The sequence below is a fragment of the Coturnix japonica genome, chromosome 14 (genome assembly GCF_001577835.2).
Source record: "Coturnix japonica isolate 7356 chromosome 14, Coturnix japonica 2.1, whole genome shotgun sequence".
NCBI classification, from domain to species: Eukaryota; Metazoa; Chordata; class Aves; order Galliformes; family Phasianidae; genus Coturnix; species Coturnix japonica.
In genome coordinates, this window is record NC_029529.1 from 6,508,579 (window position 1) to 6,522,239 (window position 13,661).

Below are 13,661 nucleotides of genomic sequence, written 5' to 3' on the forward strand. Positions count from 1 at the left end.
CAATTTACCCAGCCAGTCTGCTAAGGTTTGCACTTGGGAGGACTAATATCTATTAATCCTAACGTTTTCAGGTTGATAATCAGATCTTATAGTAATTTTTTGCTTGTTTGGTAGTTTCTTCAATCGTATCCAAACTACAAGACAGCTGTGTCCTACTTATACTACTAACTACTGAAAATGTGCTTTCCCTGGAAGTCAGCACTGCTGTGGTAATTCACACAACCACCATCACATGGCAGATGCTTTGTAACTTAAACTCCCCCACTAATGGAGCAGCTCTCTGCATACCAGCTGGTTATTACTCGGTAGGTGAGCATTTCTCCAGTTACACTGGGGTAAAACAAATTCTGCCTAACTGCATTACAGCAATATCCCCAGAACCAGATAAATTCTCTTTATTTGGAGTTAGACTCATCGGCATTGTTCCCATCCTCAACTTCTGCACAAGTGCTGTAAAGATGCAGAACCTACAGCCTTAAGGCTGAATTCAGTTTTGAAATGAACTGCCTTTTTATTTTAGAGATGCTGATAGAAAGAGCAGGAGTACAATCAGGAGATATCTCGTTATATAACACAAAGCTACTTTTTAGTTGCTTAACTGCTCATTTATTGCTAATTTCTTGTATATAAAACTATACTTCTGACCTTGAGATAATTCTGGAATGCAACCTCAACTTTTCCAACCTGTCAGGCAGTTGTTACCTTAAAAAGGTAGCATATTACTGAGCTGTTATGTATCAGTGAGATTATTAATGTGCTGTTTGGTAGCTGCAATTGAACAGACTATAAGCAAGGCTGGGGCTGACAGAATGCAAATATGCCAGAATGCAGACGCTGCTGCATCTGCAAAGGGGTTTAGTCACACAATCGTGTACTTTGCCAAATGAGATCCAAGTAAAAATAACTGAAAACCCAGAGTAGAGCTACACTAAAATGCATCCACAAAACACTGAACTGGATGAAAAAGTACAAGCTGCAACATTTGCCTGCACTGAGAAGAAATCCATTTTAAATGGGTCACTGCTTCACACCTGGTGATTGTGGGAGGCGTTATTCACTACAGTTCTTTCTACCGTTTGTTCTAAATTATGAATTAATATTCACAGGATGACTGAAGTTGAGCACAGGTCCTAGTATGTCTTACACGCAGAATGACATGAGATAACATACAGAGTTGACAGAGCGCACGTATTCCAAAGCGCATATACAAAACAAAGCTACAAATAAAAATATTGCTGTGCAGGAGCATTTGAGCTTATATTGCATGTTTCTGGTAAGTACAAACCTTATTCGCAGTAACCATCCCCACCTGTGAAGGCACCATGGGGTAAAGCTGTTAGGCAACAGAATTTACACTTTGCATTCCAAAACATTAGTCTCATTGTTCAGAAGCTGCAGTGTCATTAGAAAGTTTTAACCATTATTGAACATGAGTAGGTTTAAAAGCATTAGTGTCTTACACCTGCTATCTTTTCCTTCAGAACTTCCTAAACCAAGCAGAGACTCATCAGAAGGCACACTTCAAGATCTGCTAGCTTTTACTCTCTTCAGCAATCAACTCTTTCCCAACATTTAAATATTATCCCTATCAAGCTAATAACTATGAACTTCATTATGTTCCTGTGAGAAGACAGAAAGAGAAAAAAGCCTGCACTTAAAGAATGAAGATCAATCTAGAAATTAGTTAAATGTATGTGACACTTCAGAATCCAGATTTCTGACTTAAAAACCCCATCAGAAGGCTTCATGCTCACAGAATAAAACACAGCATTTACATCTGTTGTTCTAGAACACATATCAGTGATCGCTTTGCTGATCTATTATCTCCTGTAAAGCCTGAAATATACAATTCCTGATGGCATATTCTCCCTTCTCCAAATTATTTGCCTTTTCAGCAAACCAAAGCACAAGCCCAGCAGATTGCCACGATGCTGAGGCTGGAGAAAGCCCTGTGCAGTTTGTCCCTACTCCAGTGTCTTGCATCCAGCATAGGAAAAAGAAAAAAGCAAGCTAATGCACACTTCCCCCAAGTCTTTCTGCCTCAGGAAAGGAGACCTTCACTACACACTCAAGATCCCCACGTGAAGAACAAGTATGTGTGCATCCTAGCTGTGAGTTCAGTATTTCAATTGCTTTTCAATTTCAAAATAAAATTACATATAGCTACAAACATTTTCTTCATTTCCACTCCCTGAGGAGGCACTCAATATGAAAGAATCCACTCACCTGTTACTATTTTGGAAGCTGTTTGCGTGGGATTTGCAATAATACCATCTCCAGCCAGCTGAGAAGGAGGATGAGGAGGAGGGGGAACACTGGGTCTGTTTCTGGGCTTGGGCACAGGCCGTGGCCTTGGCAGTGTGCCACTGTGAGGTGGAGAGTGAGACTGTGAGGTGTCTTGAGTAGATGACTGCGGCTGTGACAGTGGGGAGCTAGTACTGTGCTTGCCTAGAGGGGGTGTATCGGGTGGTGTTGGAGTTTGCGGAGGAGTGTAACAGGGCTGCTCTGGTCCATGTTCACTGCTGGGTGCAGCAGGAGATGCTTGATTGTTTGCTTTGGGCTGCAGTGGAGGAGTAGCCTGCGTTGGGGGTTGTGGTGGTGGGTGGCTGGGAGCTTGGATAGGGGAAAGGCTGCTGGAGTATCGCCGAGGTGCAGAAACCTGGGAACTGGAGGGCAGGGCTGCTCCCTGGTTTGCATGTTGGGCAGGAGGAGAAGAGCTTCTGGCAAGTGGCTTTGGAGAGATAGAAGGCGGCTGAGCAGCTGGGGCAGAGCTTTGGCTTCCTGGCTGCCCTGGTGGGGGGTTGGCTGGCTTGGGAGGTGCTGGTGCAGGCTTTTTAACAGCTGTGAAAGGAAGAGGGGAGATTTCATGGCTGTATGTTGTGATACCAAACTCCTAAAGGAAGGAATCAATAGCTTTGTGGAACACTTAAGTATATTACCAAAATAAAATGGTGCATTGCAAAATAAAAGCGGTATCAATAGGAAACTACAGAAATGCACATATTGGTATATATTGGTTTACCAATCAACAGTCAAGTGACTTCAATAAACAGTGTTGATAATATTACTACCAGCACTCATGAAGGAATCCAAAGATATATACAGCTAGGCCCTAGTGAAAGGCAAGGGAACTGAACCACAGTCTGGAATAAAGGAAGGCATGAAGGTAATTTTAGCAAGCATTTTTACAGTACATAAAGAACAATTGGAACCTAGAGCTTTAAAAGGCAAACAAACAAACAAAAAAAATCATACCTCTCCTCACTGAATGGGGACTGGGACCTGCTGCATTTTGTGGCTGATTAACAGAAAGCTGATTAGTGCTACTTGCTGACTGGTTTGGGGCAGTGCTCACATGCCCACCATTTCTCACGGGTGGAGGAGTAGCCGAGGTTGTGTTGTCCTTAGGCTTTGAGGTACTGAAAAATCAAAAGTTTCGAGTTAGAAGTTGACTATAAAATGCTTTCTGCATTAACTGCACCTTTAAGGTTTACAGTATGAACCATGCTCTAGTTCTGACCCTCAAACATCTCAAAAACCTTCTGCACTGGCTGTTATTACTGGCAAACTGAGCACTGCTAGAACTCTTCGCAAAATTCACAAGTAGGTTTCAGGCAAACCTGTTCAAAAGATCCATTACCAAATTAAATCAGGAATCCAAGTAGTTCTGCAGCACCACAACACCTGTTTGAATTAAATACTGGTACTCAGAGCACAGTCTCCACACCAGAGCGCCCTTTAGATTCTCTAAGAAGTGTCTCACCAATGAAGTTCACATAAAATGACTTCTCTCATTTCCTCACTCAAATATATTCACTGCTCCTATAACTATAACTTTCCGCAAGCACTCTGTCACAGCATCACATCCAGTTCACTGGCAAGGAGTAAACTGTGTTGCTCTGAAGCTCTGCCAAAAAAACCAAAAGAAAACTAACTTGCTGTGTAACTCACACAGACTAAGCAGATGTAGCCCTCACTGCCCAAGTTGGTGGAGCCTCTGGAAACCCTCAGAGACTGCAAAAGCTGTGGGTGTGGAGAGAATAGCGGTTCTCTCCTCACTGGCTGAAACTCCCCCCTCTACCTGGAATGAAACTTTCACCCCACTTCCTCTGATCAAGGGAGTCCAGTCTTAGACAAGCACCTGAACAATCCCAGTTAAACCCCTGAAATTCACTTCAGGACATCTCAGTTCTTTCTTTTTGATGCTGGAGAGAAACAACAATTGAGAATGAACCAGCCAAGGTGGTTCTGCACAGTGCCTCCTTGTCTTACTTCCTATGCACTTTCAGTCTTTATTCATTTCTCTCTGCAACATCATCTCCATCTCAGAACAACAAAAACCTTTCAATTACTCACTAGTGCAACACAACCCTATTTTCTTCAGATGCTGTTATTAAATTTCAAGTACTCGTATGCTGAGTTTGTGCAGACTTTAAATGTAGTTTTTAGATGCTACAACTTAAGGTTTCATTTTAGCTTCCTCTGCCACAAGAGACATCACTGAAGCAATACTGGTCTACAAGGATATTTAAATGAGATCTTTTTGCAAAAGAATCTGTGCTGCATAAAACTCCATGATGGCTTTTTAATGTAAGATGCTACCCAAGAGATTAATGCTTAGGGAGCACTATGAGCATTTTCATGCATTTGCTCCATCTCTCAGATCTCAAGAACAATAAAAGCAAAATGCTGCCTTCACCATACATGAAGACTCAAAGCTACGTGAATCCATGTATTCTAATACCAAAGATATGATTATATCTTTCCTTATATGAGTTTACATCATAATTAAGTAACTAAAAAGTCTGTATACATGCTTCTCCTAAAGAAATATGACAAACTGATTTCTGGTTTTCTAGTGAGTCCATTCACCACTAACACTTGCCACAGAAGAAAAAGACAAATCCAAATAACATGAACAAGAAACAACAAACAAGACCAATGGGTTTCTAGCATTGCCACTGGCAGGTTTTGTTCTTTCAGCAGCAAAATGACAGTCATGCTGCATGGACACCTCTGCATTGTAATTTGGAAAGGCCAACGTGGGCAGTAATCATCATCTTTTTTAGTATTCTTCATGATTTTTTCCTGAAGGAATTCCTTATTTTAGGAAGACCAATTCTAGAACAGATGTTCAAATTAAAAGATCATAAATACACATTGAAAGAGAGCTCTTTTACAGTGCTTCTGCCCACACCTGAGAAGACTGCATACAACAACACGCCCTCTAATTAGAAGCTGACACAGCTGACATTATCAGTTTGCTGTTGAAGCAGCTTGCTAAGCCACTGCCAGCAGAAGCCGTACCTCTTACCTGACATCCTCATTTCCTTGACTTTGTAACTGTTCTGCTGTGCCAGCAGAGAGAGCAAAACCAGCACCCACTGGGCTTGTTTCAGCCACAGCAGCTTGTGAGTGCTGCTCCGCTCCAGAATGAGCCAGCATGCCAGCCTCTGTGGGTGGAAGTGGTGGCTGGAAAGCTGGGGATGTGTGCTTTCTATTTATAGTGCCACATCTCCGAGGGTTTGCTTGGAAGTCCATAACCTTGACACCAAAGCTACAGAAAGAAGAGAGAGTAAACACACCACGCCAGCCAACACCAGGTAACTAAAGCAACAAGACAACAGGTTGTTACAACCCACAAAGACAAGTGCAACCCCTGTTGCCTAGCATGCAAAGCAGCAACGAGGAAAGCTCCCATTGTCTGCATATAACACCATTAATGTTAAGACATGCAACACTACTTGGCTTATCTGCACAAAGGGTAAACTAAACATAAGTAGAACAAGTTACTCAATAACATTTGAAGACGGACACTGATGACAATGAGGTCAAAACATATGTATTTACATGTAAAAATACTGACTATTTCCTTTCACACCAGACCACCTACTCTCTAAATATGGTATGTAATAGAAACAAAATTCACTGGTCATAATCTCTAAGCTATTGTACAGATTTCAAGACAGACTAGAAATGACACTGGATATATGCTTCCATGATTTACTCTGTTCAAAGAAAAAGGCACCCCTATTTAACTACGGATAAAGAAACTAACAGATTTGAGAATGTGTTTAGTATATTCTAGAACTGAACTTTATGCCTGTTGTGTTAAAGACAACAAATCCTGAACTGATTTTCTCCTGCTCCTTCTGTCAGCACTGATAAAATTACATGTGGCTAACCGCAGTTAGCACTGAGGTAACAATTTAACATTTGCATAAATAGCTATAAACAAAACAGCACGTCACTTCAATATTCATGGTATGAGTGATAATAAATGAGTGTTACACTGCATGTTATATGGGAAAACAGCATGTTTTAATCTTTTTTTTAGCATTTTACTATTTGCCATGGTATACTGTACCATCTTCAAATCAGAAGTCTTATCATGAAGGCATCAGGTAACACCACCTCGGCTTATGGGCTTTGAAAAGAAGCCATGGGATACCAGAAGTTAGATACTGACAGATGTTACTACATACACTTCTGTTTCACTGGATTTCAGACCCCCCACATCTGTAATAGGAAGATGGTGATTGGAAGCAGTAATATCTGCCTTTTTTTTTTTTTATTTTAAAGTCATGCACAGAGTATATCCAGTACATTACCTTTGAACCTTCCTCAGGCTGCAGTAACATGGGGGAAAATAAATCACTCTTGTTACCTACAGTATTTTTACAAAATTCTCCTCCTGAGACCACTAAACACGTGCCTAACTACAGCCTAAGTAGTCCAGTTCTCAGGAGCGAAGACTTAAAACCTAATCTGAGAACAAAACATACCTTTCCTTCTTCAACAAATCCCCTTCCATTACAGCCATGCTCACAGGCCTCTTCCGTTCCAGTGTCCCAGAATCGTATTCATTCCCAGTGTGTGACAAATGATTAGAATTAACAGCAGGAACTGCAACAAATGCTCCAGACACGTTGAAGTCTTGATCTGGAAAAAAAGACAACATTCATCAGATGACTATAATATATATACAGAATGGTGTCACTTTAAAAAAAAATGCTACTGGAGGTTTACCTTCAAAGGGTTATCACAAATACAGAATTCCTTTAACTACAGCAAGAATTTACCTCCAGGGAAGAACCAGTCTGCATGCTGAATAATCGGCTCAATAATTGCTACCACATGGACTGAAGTTGCTGCCGCCATCTCAGCAAGGGATCTGTGGAAGAGATGCACAGAATAGCACATAACAGTTCTGTCAAAGTAAGAACAGAGATCTGGCCTTAAATGGCATGTTATGCTAAGCGTGAAGAGCCAGCACACTCCAGGTACACAGAGCAACTTTAAGTATTTTTTTAAGCAAGTACTCTGTTGCTGTGAAGAGTCTACATGATTTAAAACAACCTGATGGGAAATTCCACAACTTCAGGGGAGTTTTGTTTTGTACCTTTCCTAAAACCACTTACCCTTCTGTTTTTGCCCATAACAAGTTGGGGCCCAAGACTATTGCGACATTGCTGGGTGTCATTTTGTTGACATCACTGTTCTGTGCAAGCTTTGCTAAAAATTTGATTAAATACCTAAAAAAAATTAAAAAGACTAATTAAACACCGGTGAATTTTTACCATATAATGATTGATGTTAGTACAACGCTGAGGACATAAATAGCAAGTTATATATATTTATATATATACACACACACAGCAATTAATCACTATGATCATTTGAGAGGACATTACCAACTGAGAGTTTTTCTTACTGAAGACAACTAGGCAAAAATTCAAGAACTCCTATTACGGCCAAAAGCGTAATCCTTTAAATGGAAGAGTTCTGTGTATCGCTATTTTGCTACAGTCAGTAGTGAATTAACTTGGCTGAAAAATTCTACCACTACCAAACTCTTGCACACAGACTAACTCGATGAAACAGGATGACATTTTATAAATCTAATAGAATTTGGCCAAGTAAAAAAAAAAAAATAAAAAAAAATAGAGGATTAGAGTTTCAGCTAATTAATATAAAATCAGCTGCACAGCAGCTCTGATGGTTAAGCACTACAAGTCAATACATGTGCACAGTACCTGAAATTAGCATGATAATGCTTAGGTAATTTGTTACAAATCTTCCATAATTCTTGTAGCTTCTTATCCTGGTCCTGAATACTGAAAGGGAAAAAAAAAGATGTATTGCATCTTTCTTCCAGATCACAATAATTTCTGAAGAGAACAAAAAGAAATGACTGTATAATTTTCCATTTATGCCTAATCATTGTTGTACTTGGTAATTCAACAACCTGCTTTTCAACTGTTTGAATTATCTCAATCTTCAAAGCCAAAACTGCTTAAGCATCAACACCATTCAGGCAGTAGCCTGAAAGCAGCCCTTACATTTGAAGATAAAATGGCTAGACATTTCACCACATTTGACCATTAATATTAAGGTACAACACATAATTTGCTAGAGAAAACATCTGCGTGTTCAGAAACAATGTGGGCTTGGACTTTTGAGTTCACCTGAGGATCCAAATTTGACAAAAAAAAACGAACTTTTTCTACATAACCATTTGTAGCATGCTTACTTTGCAGCTTGTGTCCACTCTTCATAAAGGCTGTAAGTCATTAAAGGCTCTGGCAATTCTCGCAAATAGGACTTCAAGGCACCTGCAATGTGGAATAGGCAAATTTCTTAGCCAATGCTTTCAGTTTACTTAAAATTGCTATTTTATCTATGCAACGGTACTCCAGTTCCAGTGAAATATCAGGACAGTCTGACACTTCCATAATCTCTTCAACACTGAACATAAGAAGCATGTTGGCCATTACTGTAATTAGACAGAAATGTGTATTATCAAATTATGAAGCATCCTTCAAAACAACCTTAGTAAAGCTACATATGACTCTAGTCTCATGAGAAGTGCCAGCATGATCAATTGAGAAATATAATATTGGAAATACCACAATCACCTGAATTTTAATCACTACTCTGGCATGCAGGCGTATCAAGTATGTTCAGCATGTGTGCCGTATGCATAACCATGTTAAGTTACTCAATTAATTGACCTTTCATTTTACTTCCATTCACTGTTTATCTGCACAGAGGTCAACACCGTAGCAAGTCAACAGTTAAACGAACAGAATAAACTTGTGTTCTATCCATTCGCATCTGTTTTGACTCAGAGCATTCATAGTACCTGCAACAGCATGGGGATCAGAATAAAATTCATCAAGTTGTGAAGTTGAACAGTCTAAGGCAGCTTTAAGCTTTTTTAACTTGGAGGCTCCAGCAGCAATTCTGAATAAGCCCTGCATGATAAAAAAATAAAAGTTTTATGACTCTCTCAAAGCAGTTTATAGTTCAGTGTCTTCTCTTTATACTGCTTTACCAAGCTGACTCTTGATGTATCAACACCATCTGATAACACTTCATACCATAACCAGTGGTGGTCCCCCATCACTCCTTGGTCCATTATCCATTTTCCATTCTACGATCTCAAATACACTACAAATAGTGCTGAAGCCTTTGTGTTACAAGACTTATTATCTACATTAATGAGAAAAGTTACTTAAGTAAACTTAGGAAGCACAGACATCAGTCCATGAGTTTCACTACATTTTTCTCCTATCCTTCATTATGCGTGACATAGTGTTACCTACCTCCTCCCTCATCCCCGTCTCCAGAAGCATCATTACACAGGCTTCAATAGGGATTGCAATTTCACGACCACTGCGCTTGAGATGTTCTTCTAATGGAGTTCCAAAAGCTGGTTTTTCAGTCCATTTGTCTAATTGAAGAGTACCAAAACACTGAGCAAAATATCTAACAATCACTTGAATTACATCCCAGGCAAGTAAAGAAGAAAGCCTCTACTACAGCTAAGAAATTTTCAGAACATGGTAGGAGTTGTACAGACCTTGATAGGTAACATCCCTCATATGATGAGTAAAGAGAACATGAGCCTGTGAGTATTCTCAGTAAAAAAAATACTTCTGCATCTTTCTGGATGGGAAACCAAATATGTATCTTTCATATAACTGAAAGCACGTCTTACTAGGCTATCACATGTCTGAAAATTACATTGATTCTGATTTAGTAAGACTCCAAAAGTCTTAGGTTAACAAGAATCTTTGAGAAAAACTTTGCCCAGATTTCAGGACCTGGGCTGATTCGAGTTTTACCTGTGTTAAAGGTACATATAAAACAGAGCTGTTAATGTAACACTCAATTTATTGCTGATTTAAAAATCAACAACTTCAAATAGGTGTTACTAATCTTACAATCTCATTTGCAGTATATCACTAACACTCGCACAGATTTTCACCTTAACATCTTCTGATTGTTCCTTAGCTTTTGAAGTCAGAATTGGCACACATTTCTCCAAATGGAATGTGAATTTGTTTCCTGGAAGTTATTTTTCACCCATTATTTCTGCTGTCTTAATTGAAAAATGCAGATGTAAAACGTTATTAATTGTTAGTAAAGATGCATTCTTTCTTTTGTATGGAAAAAAGGTTAAGATGTTGAAGGAGTCCTCCAAAGACACGATGCATTTCTGCAAAGAATTTTTGTTTTTCTTTTTAAAGAAAAAAGAACCAACAACATATTAACTATATCCCCTTCGCATGGCTTTATTTCCCCTCATTCAGTAAGGTACCATGAGAGGTCCATGCTATTTTCATCAGTTTTACAAGTTACAGCAAACAAAGAAATCTCAGTAGTTGTTCAAAGTCATAGTCAAAGTCAACTGCAGCTAGAAACAACTGCAGTCACAACCTACACTTAGCCACTGGCCCACTCAGATCGTATCCCTCTGGGGACACCTTCTAAGGAAGGCTAATCTGTACTGAAGCACTCACCATATGAAAAGCTTTGCACAAAGCAGCTAAGCAACAAAGGAAAATTAAACCAGCTGGATCTGTATCTTGTAAACAGAGCCTTCCACGCAGCCATAATGCAGCCCTAACCCTGCATAAGTATCGTTTGTTTGTTACTTTGCATTTCATCAGATCTACAGAGAACAGATCATTCTCTGTCATCTTTCAGCAAGATGCTCATATTTCTTGGCATCTTTAGTTTAATGGTTCATCTTTTTATAATATGCATATAACCTGCTATAGTTGAGTTCAGCTCTGAATGTCACTCAGACTTTGTTCAACCTACCTCTACTAATCAGTAGATTCAGAATCAGTACAGTCAGAATTTAGGATAGTAATTTCAATAGCACACGGTGCATCTTCAGACCAAACCATTAATGACTCTCCTTATTTTATGCTGACAATGAAACGCTTAGTACCATGGGGAAGAGATACAGCTCTCTTACTAGCCTGTTAACTGCTGATATTCAGCACAGCAAACTCAACACTGCAGTGTGTACATTGGGAAAAAGGCTACATAGGAGGGAGGAAAAAAAAAAGCTGTTTAGAATCTTGGGAAATTTTCTGCTGATTGCCTACTAGCTATTCAAGAAACAAAGAAGTTTCAAATTTTCATTGTCTGGAAAAGTCAGGTATTAATTAGCAAAAGGTCACATGATAAATAGAAAAAAATCCTTTATCCTCTTGGAGACAGATCCTTAGTATTCTATTAGAGTGTTAAAATATGGCTGGAGAACTCCAGAGAAAAGAGCGAAGATGGAATTATGCTTGGGAATGCAAAATTGTTAAGTAGATCAAAATGACCTTATTTATTAAGACTGCATGCAAAAGAATCAAGATAAAGAAGAAGAATATTGTGCATAGGTGGCACAGGCAAGGAGAAGCATCAGCCAGAGCACAGGTTACTTTACCTTGATGGGCTTGAATTTCGGGTAGGACCTTTTCTATGACTGTTAATGCTTTTCTATGGTAATCTGCTTGTGCTTCTAATAACTGAGAACAGAAGCCACATTTTAAAAAACAAAAAGAGCGTTAGCTTCTGATGAGTACACAACATAAGACTAGAAGGTTTAGCACATAAAATGTGATCTTTCAGAATTGAGTGTCTATGCGTAAGTGCTGCAGTCAAGCTCATACTGAAAAAAAATACTCACCATAACAAAAAACTTAGCGTATTCTCCTTCTTTGGACACGAAGTTATACATATCTGCTGCTAGTTGATCCTTTGAATAAAGAAAAGGATGCAGAACAGCAAGCGAAATTTACAAAGGTATTCCAACTTATACACATCTTTCTTGCCTGCAGTAAATTTGAACTATTGATTCAGGCTACATCCACCCACTCTGCAATACACACTAAGTGGTAAGCTCAAAATAAATTAATGGGATGAACTACTGGTAATTCCTAACTCTTCCTCTGGGTTAAAAGCACACATTTTAGACAGCATCTTATAATTCTGTGAGAACACAATATAGAAACTATATTCTACTTTTGTTAGGAAAAGTACACCCAAGAGTACACTTCATTTCTGAATAGTTGGTAACAATGCTTTAAGACCACACTGTTCATTTTCTTTCAAGCAGAATTCATTCAAAATGCCTGCTTAATACAGTAAAGAAGGTGGTAATTGGATTGTATGGCAGGATTATTTAAAGCCTATCCTGGAATGAAAAGATAAGGTTTTGGAGTCTCAGTTCAACTGCATCATAATCTAGCATTCAACAACTGAGAAGTGAAACTGAATGTAAACTGCCCATAGCTGTGCTCACACCTCCTGGCTACTCAGTGGCTGAAGGCATACAGACACCCTGAACATTTAAGTCAAGGCTAAGGTAGTTTCTTCTTATAGTTGTTTCAGAGTAAACCAGCAAACAATGTAAAATACTTATCCTGAAAAGTAAAGCTCCTCTTAATGAAAGCACTTCAGTGTTTAACTAACCCTAATTACATCGTTAAAACATCCAGTTCATTACCAGACATGTAACTTGTGACTACAAGCAAGACAGCTAGTGCCACAAGCAAGGCTTATGGATGCAGCCGTACTCTGGTTGCTACTGTTGCTCATGAGAGATGCCTCTTGTTATACCTTGCATTGTTCTACTTTATTTCCAGCCTCATCCATTTCTTCCTTAAGGGAATCTATTTTTGAAGGATGCATTTGAAAATTTGTTCCTGAAGTCTTGTGGGCTTGGTTATACCTGCAGAAGAAAGGCTTCAGTCATTTGGCAAAATCCAGTACTAATCAAGAATCTGCATTGAGGGCTCACTTCTAAAATTGTTTTCTTTTGACCAGGAAAAGCCAATCATTTCAGGGGTCTTCAGGTAAGCAAATACCAACATCAGATCAGGTGTCAACAAGAAGCCAACGTGAACAGTGTAGGATTAAGCATTTTAAAATACTTCTTACCTTCCCCTAGCAGAATCCCAGTCCAAAACCAGCTTTGCAAGCTGTTTCCTCTGCTTCTGAATGTTGGGAATCTCTACCTAGAACCAGAATTCAAGACATACATTTTTTTCTGAAGAGTGCATCATGCTGCATTTTGTAGAATTCACGCTCACTTTCCACCAGTAACTCATGACTAGCTATCTATCTTATTAGCAAGGAGATAAACCTTTTTTGTGCAGTTGATACATAAAAATCCAGATTTATTTCTTCAGCCAGGCTGACGTGACTTACCTCTGTTAGCGTGCTCAGTGGTTCTAAAATGTCTTTTTCAATCTGTACTTCATGCTGAGAGAGCTCCAATGCCAATTTATTCTCTGCATCACCACACGTATCTAGCATTTTCCTTTAAGAATTGTAGGAAATGGTTGCAATGTGAGTTACTATTGACT

General features: G+C 39.2%; 1 protein-coding gene across 6 annotated transcripts in view; it reads right to left on the minus strand.

Moving 5' to 3' along the window:
* The window catches only part of ARHGAP17 (Rho GTPase activating protein 17), a 37,495-nt gene that overhangs the window by 2,655 nt on the left and 21,179 nt on the right, over positions 1-13,661 (minus strand). For 3 of the 6 annotated variants that reach the window (XM_015876729.1, XM_015876725.2, XM_015876730.1), the window contains 15 exons: positions 13,504-13,615; positions 13,234-13,310; positions 12,913-13,024; positions 11,981-12,049; positions 11,738-11,819; positions 9,609-9,736; positions 9,146-9,257; positions 8,534-8,615; positions 8,037-8,117; positions 7,422-7,535; positions 7,083-7,174; positions 6,786-6,942; positions 5,315-5,557; positions 3,256-3,419; positions 2,227-2,841 (listed from right to left, as the gene is read on the minus strand). In XM_015876729.1, coding sequence (XP_015732215.1) covers positions 2,227-2,841; positions 3,256-3,419; positions 5,315-5,557; positions 6,786-6,942; positions 7,083-7,174; positions 7,422-7,535; positions 8,037-8,117; positions 8,534-8,615; positions 9,146-9,257; positions 9,609-9,736; positions 11,738-11,819; positions 11,981-12,049; positions 12,913-13,024; positions 13,234-13,310; positions 13,504-13,615 — 2,240 coding nt within the window. Of the gene's footprint in view, positions 1-1,285; positions 1,310-2,226; positions 2,842-3,255; positions 3,420-5,314; positions 5,558-6,785; positions 6,943-7,082; positions 7,175-7,421; positions 7,536-8,036; positions 8,118-8,533; positions 8,616-9,145; positions 9,258-9,608; positions 9,737-11,737; positions 11,820-11,980; positions 12,050-12,912; positions 13,025-13,233; positions 13,311-13,503; positions 13,616-13,661 lie in introns of all 6 variants that reach the window. The other 3 variants (XM_015876726.1, XM_015876728.1, XM_015876731.2) reach the window with 2 other exon arrangements.